We start from the raw sequence: 27,329 nt of genomic DNA on the forward strand, positions 1-27,329 counted from the left end.
GGTTCCTTGAAGATCAAGTCATAGGTAGGTAAGGTGGTCAAAAAGGCTTTGGCACATTACCCTTCATCTGTCAGAATATAGAGTTCATGTTGCAATTGTATGACGTTGGTGAGGCCACATTTAGAATATTATGTTCCGTTCTGGGCACCATGTTATAGGAAAGATATTGTCAAGCTTGAAAGGGTTCAGAAAAGATTTATGAGAACGTTGCCAGGACTAGAGGGTGTGAGCTATAGGGATAGATTGAGTAGGCTGGGTCTCTATTCCTTGGAGTGCAGGAGGACGAGGGGTGATCTTATAGAGGTGTACAAAATCATGAGAGGAATAGATCGGGTAGATGCACAGAGTCTCTTGCCCAGAGTAGGGGAATTGAGGACCAGAGAACATAGGTTCAAGGTGAAGGGGAAAAGATTTAATAGGAATCAGAGGGGTAACTTTTTCACACAAAGTAGTGGTGGGTGTGTGGAACAAGCTACCAGTGGAGGTACTTGAGGCTGAGACTGTCCCAACGCTTAAGAAACAACTAGACAGGTACATGGATAGGAGAGGTTTGGAGGGATATGGACCAAGCGCAGGCAGGTGGGACTAGTGTAGCTGGGACATGTTGGCTGGTGTGGGCAAGTTGGGCCGAAGGGCCTGTTTCCACACTGTATCACTCTATGACTCGAAGAGTTGTCCCTCAGACACTGCCCAAATATACCTTTCTTCAGACTGGAGAAGGGTCCCAACCCCAAAGGTCACCTATCCATTCTCTAGGGATGCTATCTGACCCATGGAGTTACTCCAGCAGATGGTGGCTTTTTCTGTAAACCACGTTGTTTCTACATATTCCCTATCTATTTCTACAGCCTTTTATTAAAGTCCAGCCGGTAATTCATTCATAGTAATAATAATAATAATAATAATAATGGATGGGATTTATATAGCGTCTTTCTAATACTCAAGGCGCTTTACATCGCATTATTCATTCACTCCTCAGTCACACTCGGTGGTGGTAAGCTACTTCTGTAGCCACAGCTGCCCTGGGGCAGACTGACGGAAGCGTGGCTGCCAATCTGCGCCTACGGCCCCTCCGACCACTACCAATCACTCACACACATTCACACACAGGCAAAGGTGGGTGAAGTGCCTTGCCCAAGGACACAACGACAGTATGCACTCCAAGCGGGATTCGAACCGGGATAGTAGACCTTTCCCTTTCAGTGACTTTCAGTCTGAAGAAGGGTTTTAACCCAAAACGTTACCCATTCCTTCTCTCCAGAGATGCTGCCTGTCCCGCTGAGTTACTCCAGCATTTTGTGTCTATCTTTGGTTTAAATCAGCATTTGCAGTTCTTTCCTGCACAATTAATTCATAGTTATCTGTTATTCCAATATATAACCCGTGGAAGCTCTCAAACATATCTCGCTCCTGGTTATGTTTAAGAAAGAACTGCAGATGTTGGAAAAATCGAAGGTAGACAGAAATGCTGGAGAAACTCAGCGGGTGAGGCAGCATCTAGTGAGCGACATAGATGCTGCCTCACCTGCTGTTTATCCAGCATTCAGCATCTACCTTCACTCCTGGTTATAGTTAATTTCAATGCATAAACATCCAGAATCTTTCAATCCAATTTAGCTTGTTTCTCATTCATGCCTCTCTTCAGCGACATTCTGCAACTACATGGCCCTACTTCACAATCAATGTTGGGTTATCATGTCGAGAAGCCCTGTACTGAACATGGAGTTGGCAATGAACTCAATGAGAATCGATTTATTGTTTTACATAACCTGTAAATGTCCAATTGCAATATTTCAGCTGTCATTCAGGGGCAGCACTTCAGAACACAGCAGGAAAGATTTTAACTAATACTACATTAATTACGGATAATGTCTGAAAACATATCAGCTAAACAGCAAAATGTACCTACTGTGCTGATAAACCCATATTATCTGCATGTGCTTCAATAAATGAGAGTTAAAAATAGTTTAAATTTGGTGTATTTTCTATTTTGTGTTCATTTAAGCCCCCCCCCCCCTCCGCCCGCCCCCGCCCCCACACATCTTGGGTAGTATTTATGAACTCCAAATAGGCAAATTTCTGTAATTCAAATAAAGCAAGAATGTAATGATTGTATCCAGTCATTAAGGGGTCGTTGGTATTGTTCAATCTGAAGATTTTTATCAATTGCATAAATTTGTTTCATGCATGTTGTGCATGCAACAAATAGCAGTGCTGCTCGGAGGCCCCTCAATCAGCTAAGCAGTAAACAACCTATCAGCCAGCTGCGTAATCCTTCCTTCCTATTGAACTGTTCTTCACTACTTTTTTTTTTCATTAATTTTTAAGATAACAGCTGAATTATATTCCACTCAAAATGGTTCTGGGCCAAAGATGTAACAACAACAAAAAATATGTAGACAAACAATATGAACAGTACATTTTACAGGTGAATAATTAGCTGTCTGGAGCATCATTGTGCACTAAGCGCTTGTCACTGCAATAAACATAAAGGATCATAGTTACCTTTGAAAGGTCAATGACCTGACATGTTACAAACCCAACCTTCTTCTCTGTGGATACTGCATGATTGTCAACTCTAGTGATATCTGTTTAAATTGCTGGCACCTCCATTGATCAGTTGATTAATTATCATATTAATCAATTACCATAGATTCCACCATAATACCACAAATATGCATAATGTGTGCTTAAAAAACCCATTACTAAAATGCCCTAACAACTTCAACTGCTTATGAAATATTCAACCGAGTACATAGCACATCAAGGCTTTGCCTAGTTATTCTTAACAGTTCATGTTGTGAGGTTTAATCAATTTATTGTCTGGATTATGTAAGGGTTCTGTTCCTGGGAACAGTCCGTTTTAGCCAATTTCTCCGCAAGTCAGAGACGTTCGTTTTCTATAGTAACTTACATTTTATTGCTATACGTAAACTTGCTATAATTCTTTTGTTTCATACAATAATTACCCTATCACCAACTACTCATAACTAAAATATTGGAATATATACAGTATTCTGTCATTAAGAAATACCAATGGAACATTTCATTACTAGCTTGAAAAATGCATGGGAAAATTTGCGTGGTCAGATTTCTGTAAGTCAGCCCCTGCTCTGAGTTTGTTCAACTCTGTACAACTACGATACCTCAGGATCGATTGGAGTCATTGACTAGCAACTATAAAAGTGCCTATAGTGTCCTTCTCAGTCAATCAGTATAAATATATTTCAGAGTGCATACAGTAAATCCGCACTCACAAATGCGGGTCAAAGCTGTAATTTCAAAAGCTTTGTAAATATATCGTCTAAATGCTTCTTTCCGTTTTTTGGTTTGGCAATTTAGCAAAAGATGCGTCCTCAGATAATACTATAATTTTGATGCTGCTGGCCCCTTGTAAATTCCATAAAGAAGTGGAAAGTGTGTACATGGATCTTAATGTCTCGGGAGTCATTATATTCTTTCTTCCCCAAACCATCGTGAGCCCAACGGAGTGAGAGAAAAAAATCTCGATCCAGTTTTCTGACAATGTTGCACTAATGAAACCTCCGGGGAAATGTGGCAACAGCTTGAGTTGTCTCGCCATTTCCTGCTTCGTGAGCAAGCTGCAACTTTGTCCAAATTGCCCTACTGAAACAAAGAAATCTTGACTCAGTCCTGTTCCTCAATTGATTATCTACAGCAGCAAATCTCCAGCCACAATTAATGGACAGACATATGTAGAGCCCTGATTAATTTTACAGCTCTCTTTAGCAGTTAAAATAAGGGATATTCTAGTTCTTGAGCAAAAATTAAACCACATAAAGAACTCAGTGGGTCAAGCAGCATCTGTGGAGGCAAAAGGGAAGTGTCGATATTTTGTGTTGGGACCCTGCATCAACACTCACTCCAGATTCCAACATCAGTGTCTCCCTTTTCAGATTATTTTTTTGTTAGAACATATGAAAAAGGTGAAGATCACCTCCCTCTCCACCCACATCTGATTCCAGAAGATTTATTGACAATCTGTTCTTGTTCTCAACTCAATTCTTGACAATCCATGACAAAATGGCGGCGGCGCGGGCACATCGCGACGCCCCGTGTCTCCCAAGAATGGGAAAAATAGCGACAATTCCCCTAACTGCTTCAAGGCTGCTCACACGGAGCAGTCTTGTATCCATTTCGTACAGCCGACAGGAACTTCTGGACTTCGGTTCCTGCGGCTGCAACAACTTTCTGGGCGATCTCCGTCTCGCTCCTGAGCTCGTCAGAGCAACGGAGCACCGGAGCCGCGGGGCTGGAGACCGCCACTGGAGCCACGGAGCAACGGAGCGGCAGAACACCAGCGCGCACCAAGCCAGCTCGGCCGACCGGAAGCACCAACAGACGGCGACGCGTACGAAAGCACCGCCGGGGACGCAGAGGTGGGTTAAAGGCCAGGTTAGAGCTGGCCCCACACAGGCTAGCGATTCCTAGCCTTTTCCTCGCCAACGTGCGCTCACTGGCAAACAAAATGGACGAACTCCGGCTAAGGATCACCTCCCACAACTGGATCAAAGACTGCAACATCCTGATCTTCACGGAAACTTGGCTCAACATCGATGTTCCTGATAGCGCCATCCAGCTAACGGGGCGTCATTTACTCCGAGCGGACAGGACAACAGACTCCGGTAAGACCAGAGGTGGGGGTCTGTGCATTTATGTAAATAAAGCATGGTGCACGGACTCCACCATCATCGAGAGTCACTGCTCAGCTAACCTTGAGTTCCTCTTGGTTAGATGCAGACCGTTCTATCTGCCCAGAGAGTTCACCTCCACTGTTGTGACTGCAGCCTATATCCCTCCTGATGCTAATGCCAAGCTTGCAATGAAAGAGCTGCATACTGCCATTAGCAAACAACAGACGCACAACCCCGAGGCAGCCTTCATTGTTGCGGGTGACTTCAATCACTCCAACCTGAAGACTGCACTCCCCAAATTCCACCAACATGTATCCTTCCACACTAGAGTAGGCAAGACACTGGACATAGTCTACACTAACACGGCTGAAGCTTACAAAGCCGTCCCCCTCCACCACCTTGGTCAGTCTGATCACCTCTCATTGTTCCTGCTCCCCAAGTACTCCCCACTCATAAGACGGGTTAAACCCACTGTGAGGACAGTTAAAGTCTGGTCAGAGGAAGCGGACTCCACACTTCAGCAGTGTTTTAGAAACACTGACTGGAAGGCGTTTGCAGCCCAGGCCACCCTTCACTCCCACACGGACATTGATTCCTACACATCCTCTGTTCTGGACTTTATAAACTCCACCATCAATAGTGTCACCTCCCTCAAACGGGTGACCATATTCCCGAATCAGAAGCCATGGATGAACAGCGAGGTCAGGCTACTGCTGAAAGCACGGGACACTGCTTTCAGGTCAGGCGATGCTCGAGCCTACAGTTCATCCAGGGCTAACCTGAAGAGGGGCATCAAGAAGGCCAAGCACTGCCATAAGCTCAGGATTGAGGAGCACTTCAACAACAACTCCGACCCCCGACGCATGTGGCAAGGCATCCAGGCCATCACAGACTATAGACCCACCAACAACACCCCTACATCCAGCGACGCCTCCTTCCTTGAGGAGCTTAACCACTTCTATGGCCGCTTCGACAGGGACAATCTAGAGACAGCCATCAAGGCTGTGCTCCCTGCTGATCACCAACACTTGAAAGTGGGCATGCAGGTGCAGCAGGCAGTGAAGAAAGCGAATGGTATGTTAGCTTTCATAGCAAAAGGATTTGAGTATAGGCAGCAGGGAGGTTCTACTGCAGTTGTACAGGGTCTTGGCGAGACCACACCTGGAGTATTGCGTACAGTTTTGGTCTCCAAATCTGAGGAAGGACATTATTGCCATAGAGGGAGTGCAGAGAAGGTTCACCAGACTGATTCCTGGGATGTCAGGACTGTCTTATGAAGAAAGACTGGATAGACTTGGTTTATACTCTCTAGAATTTAGGAGATTGAGAGGGGATCTTATAGAAACTTACAAAATTCTTAAGGGGTTGGACAGGCTAGATGCAGGAAGATTGCTCCCAATGTTGGGGAAGTCCAGGACAAGGGGTCACAGCTTAAGGATAAGGGGGAAATCCTTTAAAACCGAGATGAGAAGAACTTTTTTCACACAGAGAGTGGTGAATCTCTGGAACTCCCTGCCACAGAGGGTAGTCGAGGCCAGTTCATTGACTATATTTAAGAGGGAGTTAGATGTGGCCCTTGTGGCTAAGGGGATCATGAGGGTATGGAGAGAAGGCAGGTACGGGATACTGAGTTGGATGATCAGCCATGATCATATTGAATGACGGTGCAGGCTCGAAGGGCCGAATGGCCTACTCCTGCATCTAATTTCTATGTTTCTATGTTTCTATGTAACACCTCACACTCACCCCCTACGACGTGTACGTGGCACTGAGTAGGACTAATGCACGTAAGGCTGCTGGCCCTGACGGCATCCCCGGGCGCGTCCTCAGGGCCTGTGCTGCGCAGCTGACAGACGTCTGGACTGACATCTTCAACCTGTCACTTGCCCAAGCAGTTGTCCCCACGTGCCTTAAAATCACCTCCATCAGTGCTGGTGCCAAAACACTCCACTGCGGCGAGCCTCAACGACTTCCGCCCAGTTGCACTTACTCCCATCATCACCAAGTGCTTCGAGAGGCTGGTCCTGGCACACCTCAAAGGCTGCCTACCCCCCACATTGGATCCGTATCAGTTTGCCTACCGCAAGAATAGAGTACGGAGGATGCCATCTCAACGGCACTTCACTCCGCCCTCTCCCACCTCGACAACAAAGACACTTACGTAAGAATGCTGTTCATCGATTACAGCTCAGCATTCAACACCATTATACCCTCTAAACTGATCACCAAACTCACGGACCTGGGCATCGACCCCTCCCTCTGCAACTGAATACTGGACTTTCTAACCAACAGACCCCAGTCTGTTAGGTTAGACAAGCACACCTCTTCAACCCTCACCCTGAACACCGGCGTTCCACAGGGCTGTGTGCTGAGCCCCCTCCTCTACTCCCTCTTCACCTACGACTGCACACCTGTACATGGTACTAACACCATCATCAAGTATGCAGATGATACAAAGGTGATTGGCCTCATCAGCAACAACGATGAGTCGGCCTATAGGGAGGAGGTCCAGCATCTAGCAGCAAGGTGCGCTGACAACTTCAGGAAGTCAATTGTAGACTTCAGGAAGTCTAGGGGCAGCACGCACACCCCCATCCACATCAACGGGACGGAGGTGGAACGTGTTTCCAGCATCAGGTTCCTGGGGGTCAACATCTCCGATGACCTCTCTTGGACCCACAATACCTCAACTCTGGTCAAGAAGGCTCACCAGTGTCTCTTCTTCCTGAGGAGACTGAAGAAGGTCCATCTGTCTCCTCAGATCCTGGTGAACTTCTACCGCTACACCATCGAGAGCATCCTTACCAACTGTATCACAGTATGGTATGGCAACTGCTGTCTCCGACCGGAAAGCACTGCAGAGGGTGGTGAAAATTGCCCAACGCACCACGTTGCCGGACCAGCAGGACCAGGAACAGCTTCTTCCCTGCGGCTGTCACACTACTCAACAATGTACCTCGGTGACTGCCAATCACCCCCCCCCCCCCCCCCCGGACACTCCTCCCACAGGAAAAAAGAAGTCTATGACTGTATGCATTAAATAGATTTATTTATTGAAATCATATTCTATGTCGCTCTTCCAGGGAGATGCTAACTGCATTTCGTTGTCTCTGTACTGTACACTGACAATGACAATTAAAGTTGAATCTGAATTCTTCTAACTGTTCCCCATTACTCTCCACTCGCCTTTATGGGAAACATCTGCCTATCCTAGCAAATATATTCTGTCATCATCTCCATTGCTCTCTCGGATAGAAAATTCCCAAGATCCTCAACCCCCAGATAAGAAATTCCTCCATATCTCCAACTTAAATAAATGTTCCCTTATTCTTAAAATATGCCCATCATTCCAGATCTCTCACCCTCCCAGAAGAAAGACATATTTTCAGCATCTACTCTGCCTAGTTCATTAATACCCTGTGTGTTGCAATCAGAGCATCAATAACACTATCAAACACCAATAGGTATAGGCCCACCCAGCTCAAAATATCTTCATGTCAACCCCTTCATCCCCGGCATCAATCTTGTGAACGTTCTCCTCATTTAAGGAGCTATATACAGTGCCCTCCATAATGTTTGGGACAAAGACCCATCATTTATTTATTTGCTTCTGTACTCCACAATTTGAGATTTGTAATAGAAAAAAAATCACATGTGGTTAAAGTGCACATTGCCAGATTTTATTAAAGGCCATAGTTCCCCCATTTCAGGGCACCATAATATTTGGGACACATGGCTTCACAGGTGTTTGTAATTGCTCAGGTGTGTTTAAAAGCCTCCTTAATGCAGGTATAAGAGAGCTCTCAGCACCTCGTCTTTCCTCCATTCTTTCCATTACCTTTTAAACTTTTATTGCTGTTTATCAACATGTGGACCAAAGTTGTGCCAATGAAAGTCAAAGAAGCTATTATGAGACTGAGAAACAAATATAAAACTGTTAGAGACATCAGCCAAATCTTAGGGTTACCAACATCAACTGTAACATCATTAAGAAGAAAGAGAGTACTGGTGAGCTTACCAATCGCAAAAGGACTGGCAGGCCAAGGAAGACCTCCACAGCTGATGATAGAAGAATTCTCTCTATAATAAAGAAAAATCCCCAAACACCTGTCCGACAGATCAGAAACACCCTTCAGGGTTCAGGTGTGGATTTGTCAATGACCACTGTCCGCAGGAAGACTTCATGAACAGAAACACAGAGGCTACACTGCAAGATGCAAACCACTGGTTAGCCGCAAAAATAGGATGGTCAGGTCACAGTTCGCCAAGAAGTACTTGAAAGAGCAGCCACAGTTCTGGACAGATGAGACGAAGAATAACTTATATCAGAATGATGGCAAGAGCAAAGTATGGAGGAGAGAAGGAAGTGCTGATGATCCAAAGCATACCACCTCATCTGTGAAACACGGTGATGGGGGTGTTATGGCCTGGCATATATGGCTGCTGAAGGTACTGGCTCACTTATCTTCATTGAAGATACAACTGCTGATGATAGTAGCATAATGAATTCTGAAGTGTACAGTCACATCCTACCTGCTCAAGTTCAAACAAATGCCTCAAAACTCATTGGCCGGCGGTTCATTCTACAACAAGACAATGATCCCAAACATACTGCTAAAGCATCAAAGGAGTTTTTCAAAGCTGCAAAATGGTAAATTCTTGAGTGGCCAAGTCAATCACAGGATCTGAACCAAATTGAGCCTTATATAAGCTGAAGAGAAAACTGAAGGGGACTAGCTCCCAAAACAAGCATAAGCTAAAGATGGCTGCAATACAGGCCTGGCAAAGAATCACCAGAGAAGACACCCAGCAACTGGTGATGTCCATGAATCGCAGACTTCAAGCAGTCATTGCATTGTACGGTTATGCAACAAAATACTAAACATGACTACCTTCATTTACATAACATTGCTGTGTCCCAAACATTATGGTGCCCTGAAATGGAGCGACTATGTATAAACACTGCTGTAATTTCTACATGGTGAAACCAAAATGTATAAAAATGGCCTTTATTAAAATCTGACAATGTGCACTTAACCACATGTGATTTTTTTCTATTACAAATCTCAAATTGTGGTGTACAGAGGCAAATAAAAAAATGATGGGCCTTTGTCCCAAACATTATGGAGGGCACTGTAGTTACAGTCTAGATGGTCTAGAGCCAATACTGTAAAAGGTACATCAAGTGTGGTCTCATCAACTAACTTATAGATGTAGGAAGTCAAATCCTAATTTCTATGCCATGCTGTCTGAACCGCTGAGTTTCTCCAGTTTTTTGTGTCTATCTTCGGTTTAAACAAGTTGTCCTACAACTTTAGGCTGTGCACACCTTAGGCAAGAAGAAGAAGTTTAAACTAGCAGTTCCTTCTTACACAATGTGCTGAAACATCAGGAGGCAGTCTTGAAATGCAGAAAGGTGGATAAATCCCTCAGGCCAGTTCTGATCCTACATTGATATTCAGGAACAAAAAGGAAAATGTCCTCATGAAATACTGCAACATAGTATGTGCAACTGGAATTAAGGGGTTCTCCAGAAAAACCTGTTCACATTGATTGCTTATTGTAACACGACGCAAATAAAGTACTCATTAGACAAATGATTCTGAAACACATTCTAAATTATTCTGTTGAACAGTCTCCGAGGCCCTATGACAGGAAATTAATTCGTTTTTTCAATTTTAGTTTTCAAAGGTAGAGATAAAACTTCCTGTACTATTCCTTATTTAAAATATTGTAGAAACAAGGAACCACAGATGCTGGCTTACAAAAAAGACACAATTGCTGGAGTAACTCAATGGATGGCAACGTTTTGGTTCGAGACTCTTCTACAGACTGACTAAAATATTGCCTAGTTATATTACCAGGGGTAATGTAATTTGTTCCAATATCTTCTTGTTAAGGTATAGTCAACATCAGAATTCCTAGTCCTGATGTCTAACTATAAACTCATGGTTATAAATGTACTTAAGGTAAAAAGCATAAATGAGTTTGGCTGTAATCTATATTACTAAAAGTCTGAACTAGACCACTTCCTGTTGTTCTGTATACTGATTTTAGAAAAAACGCTGCCAGTTACGGCTGTGATTTTTGGCCATCATACTCAGAGTCCCCCTCCGCTGCGCAGGACAAGAGGATTTTTCCCATCGATGAAAAATAAAAGAGTTATTAGTGTTTAAATTTTTTTGAGATTCTCTCTCCTGAAAGCCAGGCCCCTTCCGGAGGGACAATAAAACGGAAGTGTTGAGTGCCTCAGTCAGTCTCTGCAAAATAGGGAAGCGAGAGGGTCATGTCTCTCAGTCTGAGCTGTGAATAACACTGAACACATGTTACTAAACTGTGAGTGGTTTTACTGACCTGTCAGTGCCCTTAATGTGGTTTGAAAATATAGTTTGGAAATGCTAAAGCTGTGTTGCCTTTGGTTTGGAAATGCTAAAGCTGTGTTGCCTTTGGTTTGGAAATGCTAAAGCTGTGTTGCCTTTGGTCTGGAAATGCTAAAGCTGTGTTGCCTTTGGTTTGGAAATGCTAAAGCTGTGTTGCCTTTGGTCTGGAAATGCTAAAGCTGTGTTGCCTTTGGTTTGGAAATGCTAAAGCTGTGTTGCCTAATTAAAGTTGCCTTGCATTCTATATAATTAAAAGTCTAATCTTGACCACTTCCTGTTTGCGCTTTATATTGATTTTAGAAAAAACACTACCATGCACGGCTGTGACTTTTGGCCATCTTACTCAGAGTCCCCCTCCGCTCAACAGGTGCCGAGGATTTTTCCCATCGATGAAAAATAAAAGAGTTATTAGTGTTTAAAAAATGTTGAGATTCACTCTCCAGTCAATCACGCCATGAAGGCCACGACCCTTCTGGTGGGAGGGGGGGGGAGCGACTATAAAACCCAGAAGTCTGGGCGTGGCTCAGTCTCTGCAAGATGGACGAGGGAGAGGTCACGACTCGCTGTCTTTAGGGACCTTGCACCCTGCTTGAAATGGTATGAAACTGCACTTGAATTTGGTTGCCTTGCCCCCTGCTTGAAGTGGTATGAAACTGCACTTGAATTTGGGGGCATTGAACCCTGCTTGAAATGAAATTTCAAGGAATAGCCGTGAGTCAACATGCCATCCCACCAGCCGTGAGTGAGTGAGCTGCCAGTACAACAGGCTTGAGTGACTGAGCCGCCAGCCCAAGAATCCATTCGGCCTACAATGTCCATACTAGCCCTCTGGAAACCAGTCACTTCAGCCCACAACACCCTTACTAGTGCTCTAGAAAGCTCCCCCCCCCCCCCCCCCCCACTGGCCACCAATATTGGAATTGGTGGAGAGGTGGAATATTGCCACTGGGGTCCAGCCCTTCCGTGTGATGCTACTTATTCTAGTGCTATATTAAAAAAAATTGGCATGCTACAACTCACAATCTGGGTTGATATACAGAAGGTAGACACAAAATGCTGGAGTAACTCAGCGGGTGAGGCAGCATCTTTGGAGAAAAGGAATGGACGACTGTTTCGGGTCGAGACCCTTCTTCAGATATAAGGAAATACTTTGATATAAGGAAGTACTGCTAACATGCAATAGTTCTGTTTATAGACATAGAAACTATCAATCGAATTATAAAATCTTTCCATATATGACTTTTAAAATAGGGACTCAATTACATTCACACATCAAAGTCCAATTATTGTTGGACTAAATCCAGAACATGCTCATTCCACCTTAAACCTTGGGTTTGATGTTTGTCTCCCCGTGTATAATGCTACATTTTGCTGACTGATATCATTAAATGTGGTTTTAGATGTCACGATATGGAACCACTTCAACAACCAATTCTGTTTCTCATGTGGACAGTTATCTTGTTATCTTGGCGTAAGGATATGACCTTGTTGTACTAGATTCAATAACATATCAAGTTATGCTGATATGTTGAAAACCTGCCGGAGCAAGATGTTCTGGTAAAATGGTGTGACTCCAAATATGAAGTCAGCATTACTAGGCTTGAACATGATTCGTAGTGATTGAAAACCTCAACTTCTGCAGGATTCTCTGTCAACATTTATTCATGGACTCAGAGACCCCAAAGTAACAATTTGTAAACATACGTATCTTCCTCAAGAGCTGCATTCACTTAATCTTAGTTCTACTGCCATCTTGTTACCAAAATACTGACAGAGTAAGGTCAAACTTTGATTTACTAGTACCATTGCTGAGTTGGTTATCTTACCCAGTGCATAGCCCCCAATATATATGGGTTAGAAAAAAGTCTGCACAATTCCTGCACCTGATCTTGTTTTGAATCTCACAATATAATTGCATATATGCTAAAATAATTATTGACTTTGATGATAAAACTTCTAAATCCAATACATTTTTTAGCACACTGTTCAGCTTTCCACAAGTAGTATTCTTCTGGTGTCACAAGTTTACACGCAGGTATATAGGCACTTGCAAGTCCCCCCGCTATCTCACTTCTGTGTTAAAGGTCCACTCTGACCAATTTCAGCAGCTACATTTTGAGTTAGGGCACTTCACCTCATCAGTTTTTTCCCCTTCATATAATAGACACATTTTGGAACTTGATCTAGGTTTACGTTTACAGTTTTTCCATAATATAGCCTAGGCCTCATAATCTTGCAACATGTGATCTCGTGACCTTCTGACTATGTTGCTGCCTTGACTTTCATTGAAACTCTGATCACAACCACCTCACTAATCAAACCTTTATGCCTCTTTAAATCTGTATGCAAACTTTTCTCACAGGAAATTTTCTTCTGATTGCCAAGCCACCTTTTTATCTTCAAAACATGAAATTGAAACTAGAAATTTCTTCATGCTTACATTTTGGAGCCTCCAGACATTTTCAACTGAGACTTCAGCCTTAAAATGTGCTCTAATTGCTCAAGACATTGAAATGTAAGGTGCAAAGAAACCAGTAAAAATCAGTATGTAAATCTTTGAAAGGGAGACAGCAGTGACACGTCAGATGCCTTATTAATTAATTAATTAAAACGACTCTGATAATTTATTGATTTACTGCGCCAATTTTTAAAGATATCGTCACAATTAATAATTTATCAGACACCTGCTGCTTTATGAATGCGTAAAATTATTTTTTATGTGGCATTATCTGGATTAATTCATTCACTGATGACTGGCAAGTGTGCTTCAATTTCATTAAGAAGATGTTCAGTGCCCTCCATAATGTTTGAGACAAAGACCCATCATTTATTTATTTGCCTCTGTACTCCACAATTTGAGATTTGTAATAGAAAAAAAATCACATGCGGTTCAAGTGCCCATTGTCAGATTTTATTAAAGGATATTTTTATACATTTTGGTTTCACCATGTAGAAATTACAGCTGTGTTTATACATATTCCCCCCATTTCAGGGCACGATAATGTTTGGGACACATGGTTTCACAGGTGTTTGTAATTGCCCAGGTATGTTTAAATGCCTCCTTTATGCAGGTAAAACAGAGCTCTCAGCACCTAGTCTTTCCTCCAGTCTTTCCATCACCTTTGGAAACTTTTATTGCTGTTTATCAACACGAGGACCAAAGTTGTGCCAATGAAAGTCAAAGAAGCCATTATGAGACTGAGAAACAAGAATAAAACTGCTAGAGACATCAGCCAAACCTTTGGCTTACCAAAATCAATTTTGGAACATCATTAAGATGAAAGAGAGCACTGGTGAGCTTACGAATCGCAAAGGGACTGGCAGGCCAAGGAAGACCTCCACAGCTGATGACAGAAGAATTATCTCTATAATAAAGAAAAATTCCCAAACACCTGTCCGACAGATCAGAAACACTCTTCAAGAGTCAGGTGTGGATTTGTCAATGACCACTGCCCGCAGAAGACTTCATGAACAGAAATACAGAGGCTACACTGCAAGATGCAAACCACCAGCCGCAATAATAGGATGGCAAGGTTACAGTTTGCCAAGAAGTACTTAAAAGAGCAACCACAGTCCTGGAAAAGGGTCTTGTGGACAGATGAGACGAAGATTAACAAATCAGAGTGATGGCAAGAGCAAAGTATGGAGGAGAGAAGGAACTGCCCAAGATCCAAAGCATACCACCTCATCTGTGAAACACGGTGGTGTTTGGCCTGGGCATGTATGGCTGCTGAAGGTACTGGCTCACTTATCTTCACTGATGATACAACTGCTGATGGTAGGAGCATAATCAATTCTGAAGTGTATAGACACATCCTACCTGCTCAAGTTCAAACAAATGCCTCAAAACTCATTGGCCGGCTGTTCATTCTACCACAAGACAATGATCCCAAACATACTGCTAAAGCAACAAAGTAGTTTTTCAAAGCTAAAAAATTGTCAATTCTGGAGTGGACAAGTCAATCACCCGATCTGAACCCAACTGAGCATGCCTTTTATATGCTGAAGAAAAAACTGAAGGGGACTAGCCCCCAAAACAAGCATAAGCTAACGATGGCTGCAATACAGGCCTGGCAGAGCATCACCAGAGCAGACACCCAGCAACTGGTGATGTACATGAATCGCAGACTTCAAGCAGTTATTACATGCAAAGGATATGTAATTAAGACTCAAAACTACATTCTGCACTTTGTGTCCTTTTGAATAAACCAGCATTTGCTGTTCCTGGTTTCTCTGAAAATTGGAATTGGTTCTTTTTGTATCAAACTGACATTGCTGGCAGCAAAATAGCACAGTTAAGGAGATCAATGATATGTCCCTTTATTAATATCTCCACCTCCATGTTATGTTTATGAATGCTTCACATTCATCATTGATGTCTGTATTAGGTTCCCATGAACAAGGAAGATTGCAGTGGAGAAAACAATGATGAATGTGAAATATCCAATGACATAACAGTATTTAGAGATTGTGTTTGGCAGAACATATTAATATCAAAACATCCTAAATGTTGTGTTTTTTTACCTGGGCCAAAGAGTTGTACTTCCGAAATAACCATATCACAAGCAGCATAAAGAAGCTAAATAAAAACAAAACAGTGTTTAGTACACATTCTCCATGAGCATTAATGACATCTCTGATCTTCGCGTCACAAGAATTCACTAATTTTCTCCAGCATGTGGCTGTGGGACAGATTATAACCTTCAAGTGCCATAATCTCAAGAGCCACAAATGTGGTATTGTGTGTGAACTCAATACCTCTGACTTTGGCAGGGAATGTCTGGGAGAAATGCAGGGAGCTGCATCAACCATATAAATTGTCGTTCCCCCCTCCCCCCCCACATAAATGTCTCTCTTTCACATAAATCTGTCTCCGTTTTGCAACTGCCTCATAATAGTTATAGATGTGTTCAGCACAGGAACAGGTCATACAGCCCATTACGCCCAAGCTGTATATTTTGCATATCTACACTAATCCCATTTGCCCACATTAAATTTGTATCCTTCGGTGTCTTCCCATTTAAGTGCCTATCTAAATGTCTCCAAAGTGCAGTGATTGTATCCCATTCCACATCTCCTCTAGCCGCAAGTTCTCGATATCTATCAATCTGTATAAAAAAGTTTCCTTCAAATCTCCTTTAAAACTCTTTCCCTTCTTCTTGTCGAGTCCACACACAAGATTAGAAGTTGTTCAGCCAGAGCTGAACACACTTCTTGACATCTACATACAATGGTGTCTGTCTTGTCGCTTCTTGTGCGTGGTGGTGGACAGGTTGGTGGAAACAGGGCCGCAATGTGAATGCCCTTTCCTTGACCCCACTCTTTCCCTTAAACCTATGCTCTCTTTTTGTTCATGCCCCTATCAGGGGGAAAATATTTTGATTATCTACCTTACCTATGTCTCCCATAACCTTAACAAAACTAATGTCCTCCAATCCAGGCAACATCCTGTGAATGTCCTCTGCACTCACTCTAGCAGGACCACATACCCTCCTACAGTGCAGTGGCCATGACTGCACACGATAATTCAGTGCAGTGCAATCAGTATTTTGTAAATATTCAATATAATGGGCTAATCTATGAAGGCAATCATGGTATATGCTTTCTTCATAACTATATCTACCTGTGTTGCCACTTTCTGAGAACATTCCTTAGCGTCCTACCATTTACCTGTACCTGTCCTACTCCTTTCTGGCTTCCAAAAATGCATCAGCTTCCACTTGTTGGGATCAAATTCCACCTGTCAATGTTCCGCCCAACTTTCAATCTGATCTACATCCTGCTGTAGCCTTAAGCAACTTTCCTCGATCTCCACAACCCCACCAATGTTCATGTCATCTACAAACTTACTATTAATTCCTCCTATATTTGCATCTTGTTAATATATGGATCACAACATCAAGCATCCCAGCATCAAATCTTATGGTACACTATTGGTCACAACTTTCAAGCAGAAAAGCAACCTCCCACGGCCATCTTCTTGGATTCTATCAGCAAGTCTATTTTGGATCCAATTAGCCAGCTCATCTTGGATTCCACGGTACCTAAACTTTCTGGACCTGCCTACCATGTAGAACCTTGCCAAGTGCATCAATAAAGTACAAACATTTACAAAATTTACATGACAACATTTACCTCCCTGCTTTCTTCAATCTTAGTTACCTCCCTAAGAATATCACATTAGTGAAACAAAACTTTCCACACAAGCTATAATCTTAACCAGTAGGTCTACATGAGACCTAAAATCAGTTAAAGGTGATCATACTGGGACCCTAGCTTAAACAAAAGAACTCACCGAACCTGTAATCTAATACAGAAATCTTCGGCTGTGGACCATGAAGCCATCCATGAAATAAAGTATTTCAAGGGAATATCTTCATATCAATAATTTCTCATCAATACTAGGTATAATGGAGGATTTTGTTTCTCTGCACATATGATACATAGCACAATGATCAAAATATAGGATGCAAATTTTGTTCAATGAAAAATAATGAAATTAAACCAAACTTACCACCCAATGAGAGAGAAAGCAGCAGAGGCCCGCTTTACTGCAATGATGATGACCTGCAGGTAAATAGGACTTTTATTAGGTTTTCCTCCTTTTAACATCTCAGTGTGACATCATCCATCATATATTGAGAAACAGTACATGACCATTTATTTTTAATCTTTCCTTTTAAAAAAAGACTAACCTCTACAAAACTACATTTAAAAAAAAATTCTGGGGAGAGAAATTGGCCAAACCAAGTAGGGTTATCAGTCATATGCACAACTACGGTAAGGTACAGATACAATGGAAAACTTGCTTGCAATAGCTTCACTGGTACTTAGACTCAGACAACATAGACACATACATTAAGAAAGACAGAAAATGGATGCTGCCTGACCTACTGAGTTAGAAACATAGAAAATAGGTGCAGGAGTAGGCCATTCGGCCCTGCGAGCCTGCACCACCATTCAATATGATCATGGCTGATCATCCAACTCAGTATCCTGTACCTGCCTTCTCTCCATACCCCCTGATTCTGGACTTCCCCAACATCGGGAACAATCTTCCTGCATCTAGCCTTAAGAATTTTGTAAGTTTCTATAAGACCCCCCCTCAATCTTCTAAATTCTAGCGAGTACAAGCCGAGTACAAGTTTACTTCAGTAAACTTTCATAAACCAACATCTGCAGTTCTTTGTGTCTACATAAATTATACACATTGCAGCCTAATTGGATGCTTCAAAAGATATGGAGCAGCTGAGTGAGAGGTGAGAACATGGCAGTGGAATATAACGTGGATAAAGGTGAGCCCATCCATTTTGGTGTGTATGATTTAAAAAAGTGTTTGCTACATGGAGCAAGATTGTGCAGTGTTATGTTCAAAGAGATCTAAATTTGCTTGAATGCAAGTCCCTGAAGGCCAACATGTAATTTCAATAAAATTTCCTTACTAACCTATTCAAATCCTTTCATTGGATTTCAATGGTCTGATGATATTTTATTGTCACTTATACATAGGTATAGTGAAATTCTTTTTTTGCATACAGTTCGGTAACAATCTTACTATATATAGGTACAATCATTTAATAATAATATAATAATAAATTTTATTTAATGGGCGCCTTTCAAACATCTCAAGGACACCTTACATAGTATATCGGAATAACATATAATCGGAATATAACAAGTAATAAAGACATCACAGAGACACAAATTAAAAACAGGATTCAATCCAAAAACAGAAAATCAAAAACACAGTGTGAAGAGGGAGCAGCGGCAACCAAATCGTGCCAGCGTCCACTCTCTCTTCACGGCAGCCATCTTGGACACAGACCTACAAGACTACAATTAGACAAAAAAATCATCCCCCCACAGTGGATAGCACTGTGGAGGAAGGCACAATGTCCAGTCCCCACCCCATGTTCACCCCAAAGTCAGGCCTATTGAGGCCACCGCAGTTGCCTCTACGGAGGCCCGATGTCCCTGGCCGTTCTCACCGGGTGGTCTTGCCCCGGCGTCGGGAGAGTCCTTTTGGCGGCTTTTAAGTACAAGAATGTAATATTTCATCATCCAGAACCGAAAATAATAGATTTCTGGGTATTAAAGGAATCAATGGATTGTGGCCAGTGGTGGAAACTGATACTGAGGTAGATGATCAGTCAAAGGCTTAATGAATGGCACCACATCTTGAATGGCCATATGGCCTCTTCCTGCTCCTATTTCTTTATGTTATACTATTGCAATACTTCATCTACGTTACCAGACTTCCATATGTGCATAATGCAAGAACTATAACTAAATTTCACAACCTAAAGAGGAAGGTTAAGGAATTTTATAATTTCATCACCACCCTGTGAGAAACTCTGTTCCCAGGCACAACACTGGTCCTCACTGTGGGAACAATGCGAAACTGAACGAGACAGTACATAACCTTGGTGGTACTTTTGACCTTAAACAGGTTTCACATCTCGTATCTGTCATCTCAAATACTGCCTAGTTCCCACCAAGGTCGTAGCAGCTGAGAAATAAGGAACCGCAGATGCTGGTTTACAAAAAAAAGACAAAAAGTGCTGGGGTTCAGCAGTTCAGGCAGCAACTCTGGAGAACACTGATAGGTGACCTTTCTTCTGAAGGAGGGCCATGACCCGAAATGTCACCTATCCATGTTCTCCAGAAATGCTGCCTAACCCGCTGAGTTACTGCAGCACTTTGTGTCTTTTTTTTTTAAGCCTTAGCTGATTCTTGTTTCAGCTCATGTTGCTAAAACCCTCTGAACTTTAGATTTGACTGGCTGGCTTTTATTGGTCTATGCTCCATAAATTTATGCCATTCAAAACTTTGTTGCACATGTGAAAATGATGCAGGGTCTTGACCCAAACGATCAACCACTCCTCAACCTCCACAGTTGCTGCCTTATCCACTGAGCTCCTCCAACAGCTTGTTATTTTTGCACAAGCATACCAAATCTGCATTCATGTTGCTGAGAAATGAGGATTGATGTTTTCCATCCCTTCCATCAAGTCTCTTAGCTGACAGCATAAAAATAACACAGATATTGATCAAACCTACAATTTAATTGATTTGCCTGACTCATTACAGTAGCAGTGTTGACTCCTTAAGAAAAAACAGATCATATTTGGCTCTTTTTTTTCTCAGCACAGCACATGGGCCCTCATCACAAGGTCATCCCTACTCAATATCTTAACAAAAGGTATCAACATTTTAGGGATGATAACATATAAGAGAACAGATAAGTAGGAGTATACCAATTATTTTATATTCCTTGTATGATTCAAATGATTGTACAGGAATACATTAAGACATCAACATGCAGTCACTAAAATGAACTTTTAATTGGCCAAGTAGAATAATTAATTTTGCAATTACACCCCAAAGCAAGAAATAAAATTCATGACCAAACACCTCCATCTCGACCTACTCATGTCTGCACTTAATCGTTAGATGATGATCAGATAACGAGTAACGGTAATGCCTAGAATGGTGTTGATCTGAGAATATTAAATAAATATAAATTTTAATTCTTACATTTCACAGCTCATACTGCAAAATAGTTTATACCAGTGACAACACCGATTCTTTATAAAGCCTCAATGCTCAAGGAATGCTTGAAGTGAGCTGTGCAATAATTTAATGCGTGCTATTTTTAACTGTTTAGCCCGGGCCTGCTGCTCAGGCTGCGGGAAGCAGTCAGATTAACATGCTCTCCGCAGCCTGACAACAACACGGGGTCAGGTTATACTCACGCATTTGTAATCCTCCGAGTCGGAATTGAACATAGTGCAGCGGAAATTGGGCACGTCGGTGAAGTTGCTGGCGGTTTGCAGAAGCTCATTTTCCATGGTAACAGGGCTCGCAGAAGCTGCCGCCGCCGCGCAGCCACCACAGGCACAATGTTACGGCATCCGCCCTGGGACCAACCAGTCGGCTTGGGCCCGGGCTCCAGCTCTTACACTCCTCGCGTAAACATGCTCCAGCACACGAGAAATAAAGACGTTCCTACATCTGCAACTGAGTGGCACCGTTTTTGTAATCTTTTCCAACACACCAGCAATCCCACTTTGCTTTCATCAGTATTATTTCAAGTAATACTGCTTCAGGAAGAAACAGCAAGGCTTATTGTAGAAACAAACACAAACCGCAAAGGTTGTTCAAACTAGCCTTCTGTCAGAAAACTGAAAACATTTTGGGGGAAAAACTTCAATGAGGAAAAATATTTGATTTCAAAAATTCTATAGCTAAGTAGATTAATCACAAAATTCATATATTCTTCAAAATAGTTTTTCACTGGGAATAGATAGATTTCACTGGGAAACATTTGTGTTCATACTTTTGGACATTTTGCAAGAGCATTTTATGTATGATATCTAGAATTTTCTAATTAAAATTCTTCTCACAACTATCAAATTGAACAAATATATTTGAAATAGATAAAGTCTTTACTAACCTATAATTTGTGTGACCTTGGCCTTTTGAAAAACTGGAATTTACAGTACCTGTCAGTTTAGAAATTGGCAAAAATGCCTCCCATCATTAGGTATCAATTAGCCTTCAGTGACCTTAAAGAGACGCCAGCCTAAACAGGGTTCCCTTTTAGTAGAAAAACACTGCAATCAGGCTGCAGATTCCATCAAGCTGTATGGACGGTTTCAGTCAAGTAATGTAAACACAACCGAGCTGCGACATAGATCAAAATATTTGACGATACAATAAAGGATGGAAAATGAAAACTAAAAGCAGAAAGATAAAAGCTCTGCATAAACATTATCAGAAATGTCAAAAGATTCACACAGACATACAGAAGAACTACACTGAAGTTATACAGAGGATTTCAGGTACATTCATCAGTTGCATATAATGTCCCAAATCTAAAATGGCTGTGTTTGCTTTAGAGTTGTCATAACTATTTGAAGTATTTTCAGTCTTGGGGAAAGGAAGCTTCACAGGAAAAGCAGGATGTACATATTAAATTTGGCGATAGTGAATCAGGAACCATTACAGAGATAGCAGCTGATACTCTCCACAAGAGTCTTTTGGTGAAATACTCAACAGGCCAGGTAGCATCTATGAAAAGTATTAATGTTGTAGATTGCTGATCCTTCTTGGAACTTCTGGCAACAGGTTTGTGTAGAATAGTTCACAGTTTAAGGAAGTCCAGCTCCAACTTTTCTTATCATTCACCCGGAACATCATGCAGGACCTTTTGCTGCATGATGAGTGATATAGTGGCTTGGTAAAGGTTCACAAGAAAAAAAAATGACTCTAAGCTTAGAGAACCTCAGTACTCAAAGAAACTTAAAGATATCTAAGCTTTTGTTTTAGAGTGAGATGGAGATTATACTTATCCCATAGAGCAGGAAGCAGTATGCACAGGTTCTGTATCTCTCATCAAAAGGCATGTTCTTGACCTGTCTGTCTGTCAAACTCTCATCTTGTTTGTATATCTGTTTCCATGTTTGTCGGTTTGTAGGTTGTACCTATATTTGCGCAAAAACACTACACGCTACAATTTTTGGCCCACCTTACTCACCATTGTCCTGTGATGTAAATGAAACATGTTTCATTCACATTGACGGTATATTTTACAAGCTATTGACATTTTAAACCTTACAAAAAGCACTTTACAAAACCACTTTTATAGACAATAGACAATGAACAATAGGTGCAGGAGTAGGCCATTCGGCCCTTTGAGCCAGCACCGCCATTCAATGTGATCATGGCTGATCATCCCCAATCAGTACCCCGTTCCTGCCTTCTCCCCATATCCCCTGACTCCGCTATCTTTAAGAGCCCTATCTAGCTCTCTCTTGAAAGTATCCAGAGAACTGGTCTCCACCGCCCTCTGAGACAGAGAATTCCACAGACTCACAACTCTCTGTGAGAAAAAGTGTTTCCTCGTCTCTGTTCTAAATGGCTTACCCCTTATTCTTAAACTGTGCCCCCTGGTTCTGGATTCCCCCAACATCGGGAACATGTTTCCTGCCTCTAGCGTGTCCAAACCCTTAACAATCTTATATCCCCTCTTATCCTTCTAAACTCCAGAGTGCACGAGCCCAGCCGCTCCATTCTCTCAGCATATGACAGTCCTGCCATCCCGGGAATTAACCTACGCTGCACTCCCTCAATAGCAAGAATGTCCTTCCTCAAATTAGGGGACCAAAACTGCACACAATAGTCCAGGTGTTGTCTCACAAGGGCCCTGTACAACTGCAGAAGGACCTCTTTGCTCCTATACTCCTCTTGTTATAAAGACCAACGTGCCATTCGCTTTCTTCACTGCCTGCTGTACCTGCATGCTTACATTCATAGACTGAAGAACAAGGACCCCCAGATCCCGTTGTACTTCCCCTTTTCCCAACTTGACGCCATTTAGATAGTAATCTGCCTTCCTGTTTTTGATACCAAAGTGGATAACCTCACATTTATCCACATTAAACTTCATCTGCCATGCATCTGCCCACTCCCCCAACCTGTCCAAGTCACCCTGCATTCTCATAGCATCCTCCTCACAGTTCACACAGCCACCCAGCTTTGTGTCATCTGCAAATTTGCTACTGTTACTTTGAATCCCTTCATCCATATCATTGATGCATATTGTAAATAACTGCAGTCCCAGCACCGAGCCTTGCAGTACCCCACTAGTCACTGCCTGCCATTCTGAAAGGGACCTGTTAATCCCTACTCTTTGTTTCCTGTCTGCCAACCAATTTTCTGTCCATGTCAGCAATCTATCCCCAATACCATGTGCCCTAATTTTGCCCACTAATCTCCTACATGGGACCTTATCAAATGCTTTCTGAAAGTCCAGGTACATTACATCTACTGGCTCTCCCATGTCCATTTTCCCAGTTACATCCTCAAAGAATTCCAGAATTCCGTCAGCCGCTCTCGACGTCACAATGGGATCCCAAATTTCATTTCATTTATATTTTAAAAAATCACGATTTATTTAATTCTTAAAATAAACTCTGTTTTAATCAAATTCCTCCGTTTTCATTAACAGCTAACATTGTGTTTGGGTTATTTTAAAGAAAAAACGCGATTATCATTGAGAAATTCATTTTTTTTTAAAAAGATTGTGATTTTCATTTTGGGGGGCGTGGGACAGAGGGCAAATTTATGGAGGGGAAAGTGGGGGAGATGAGGTGGGAGAGTGGGGGATAGAGCGAGAGGAGGGGGGAGTGGGGGAGGCAGGGATTGGGGGATAGAGGGGGAGGAGGGCAGTGGGGGAGGTGAGGAGGGAGAGTGGGGCGTGGGATAGGAGGAAGTGAGGAGTGGAGGAGCAAGGGATAAAGGGAGAGAGGGGTAGGGAGGGGAGAGAGGTTATGGAGGGAGTGAGGGAGTGACTGAGGGTACCCGCATGCGCGAATTTTAAAATAACTGAAAGTCTCCCCACATGTGCGCTGTGGGACCAGTATCCGCGCAGATTTGAAAGGAGTGTGGGGAGATAGAGAATAATGGAGGAGGGGAAGAGGGGACATAGAGGGTGAGTGAGTTGTGTTCAGATTGATCTTATAATTTACAGGTTATTGCCATTTTGCACTTTAAAAACGTCGCAGTCGCGCTCCCACTTGTTGGCCGCGCCTGCGCAGATGTGGGAGGGTTGCCGTGACTCGCGTCACAACAAGGATCTCTGGCGTCACAACAGGAACCTGTCAGCCGCACCTGCGCAGTTGGGGGCTATGGGTCAGTGGTGTAATATTGCCTTGGTGGACGTGCCCAACGGGTCCGCACCTGGTCTAGTACCATATAAATATATTGCAGTTAAATAACTACATCAAATTAATCATTTTAAACTTCTGGATAGATTTCTATTATCTCAGCAGTCAGAGATGAACTTCTCTTTATTTTCCATTTCAGTCCAGTTTTTCTTCCTTTTTTTCACCCTACGAGATCATTACATGGATGTGAAAAGCTGGCTAAAAAGTATCAAACAATGGTCCTACTATATACATTTATCTCACATCTGACTAGAGGTATTAAGATTACATGGAAAGATATGGAATGTAGGGTACAAAAATAGGGTCAAAAGACAGGTCACCATCAATCAAAAACTCAAGTGTACAAGTTACATAAATACTGGGGCTACAAGAACAGGCTAGAAGCTACACACTTTGTAATGAGCCATTCACCTGTGACATCTCAAAGTCTTTTCAAGATCTACAAGACACAAATCAGGACTATAATGAGATGCTTTCCACCAGCATGGATGACAGCAGCTCTAAACCTCAAGCACAGTCATCCAGGCAAAGCTCACCATCAATTTTCAAGGGATATTGGGGACGTTATGCTCACATCTCATCAAATATATATTAAAATGATCTATACAGGGTGCCAATGCTCCACACAAGCTTCCTCAGCTAATCCTATAAATATAACTGTCTATTTCTTTCTTCTAAATATATCTGTACAACTTCCTCTCAGATGCATTCAGGTTGTCTCCTTTAATCACACCCCATAACAGCAATAATCATTCTCATGTTATCTGCACTACAGCAATAGAAGTGGCCTAAAATACACAGCAAATGCATATGAGAAAAGAAAAATACCTAGTGACCTAATTAACATGTTGCTGTGGTCAGAAATGAATTCTGCAATTTGTCCAGCTTGTGCATGACATCCTCCAGTGTTAACACTTTTAATGTTCTGCTGAGATCAGTTGGCAGTATTCAGCAGCTAAATGAAGCTACATTTGGCATTAACCACAAAAAAATGCAAGGAGGATGTGGCACTAAACACTCTGCAGAATATATTCACTGGTAGTTGCTTATGTGTTTCCCTTCCAGTTGCTTTGCTGCAAATAGTGTTATTACACGTAGCATTTAAGGGATTTTTTCAGGAATTGTTAGCAGAGAGTTATCAGCATGAAACCATGAAGATCCTTTTACTATGAAACTCAAGGAACCTAAAAATTATATTTCCTATCAAATAGTTTAAAGTTATGCGTTAATTGTATACATATTGCACAAGTAAACAAAAGCCCTAAAGATACACTTGGTTTGATCCATGAACAAAATCCTGACAGAGATTCACAAGAAGTGTAGTATTACAAAGTTGTAGAATTGCAAACACAGCTATCAAAAACTTGAAGTAAATTCAAGACATTTGTACAATTATGAGGGCGTCCATTTGCATCTCTATTTGAGGACAATTGTGTATGGATATGCATATAATAGTGTGCATCCATGCTGAATGGCACCTACTTGTATGCACATTATTGTGTGAATCCTTTCCCACTGAATATCCCGAATATTCTGTTTTTTGTCTTGGTCACTATAAGCCATCATGTCTCCTTATTGGCAATTAGAACAATCTCATTTAATTATATTTGTTGCCATCAGCTCATCTATTGTTTTTAATTTGGCAAAAGTTGATTCTGAAGACTCCTGGCCCTTCAGACTCAAGTGTGCCTCTCCTCATGGTGACTGTAGCAAGTCAAGTCAACTTTATTTGTTACATACACATACAAGATGTGCAGTGAAATGAAAAGTGGCAATGCCTGTGGATTGTGCAAAAACAACAGAACAGAAAGCAGTATTTACATTTTAGAAAACAATTATAAAAAATACACAACACAACAGTAAATTAGTCCCTGATGAGGTAAGAGTTTACAGTCCTGATAGCATGGGAAGAAACTCCGTCTCACCCTCTGTTTTCACTGCGTGACAGCAGAGGCGCTTGCCTGACCGTAGCAGCTGGAACAGTCTGTTGCTGGGATGGTGGAGGTCCCTCATTATGTTGCCGGCTCTGGATCTGCACCTCCTGGTGTATAGGTCCTGTATAGGTGAGTGTAGTTCCCATAGTGCTTTCTACAGCCCCAGAATAGAAGCACTGAAGGATCCTCAGAGAGACTCTGAATTTCCTCAGCTGCCCAAGGTGGTAAAGGCGCTGCCTTGCCTTACTCACCAGTGCGGCAGTATGTGTTGTCCATGTCGGATCCTCTGTGATGTGGACTCCCAGGTATTTAAAGCTGCTCACCCTATCCACAGTAGTCCCATTTATCTCCAGTGGTGTGTAAGTCCTCGGATGTCGAGCCCTTCTAAAGTCCACAATCAACTCCATAGTTTTTGTGACATTCAAGAGAAGACTGTTGACCTGACACCAGAGCGCCAGATCAGCCACCTTCTCCTGGTAGGCCTTCTCATCGTTATCAGAGATCAGGACCACCACCACAATGTCATCAGCAAACTTGATGATGGAGTTGGAGCTGAACCTGGCCACACAGTCATGTGTGTACAGGGAGTACAGTAGGGGGCTAAGGACGTAACCCTGGGGGGATCCTGTG

The 27,329-nt window shown here is 42.3% G+C and overlaps 1 protein-coding gene across 1 annotated transcript in view; it reads right to left on the reverse strand.

The window, feature by feature from the left end:
- Nucleotides 1-21,185, reverse strand: part of LOC116980661 (G-protein coupled receptor 1-like) — a 114,630-nt gene extending 93,445 nt beyond the window's left edge. Inside the window, exons 1-3 of the mRNA XM_033033104.1 lie at nucleotides 20,791-21,185; nucleotides 17,550-17,602; nucleotides 15,560-15,614 (exon numbers count right to left, since the gene is read on the reverse strand). Coding sequence (XP_032888995.1) covers nucleotides 15,560-15,614; nucleotides 17,550-17,602; nucleotides 20,791-20,886 — 204 coding nt within the window. The 5' untranslated portion in view covers nucleotides 20,887-21,185. The remainder of the gene's footprint in view (nucleotides 1-15,559; nucleotides 15,615-17,549; nucleotides 17,603-20,790) is intronic.
- Between the last annotated feature and the right edge of the window lie 6,144 nt (nucleotides 21,186-27,329).

Source organism: Amblyraja radiata, chromosome 14, assembly GCF_010909765.2.
Source record: "Amblyraja radiata isolate CabotCenter1 chromosome 14, sAmbRad1.1.pri, whole genome shotgun sequence".
NCBI lineage: Eukaryota > Metazoa > Chordata > Chondrichthyes > Rajiformes > Rajidae > Amblyraja > Amblyraja radiata.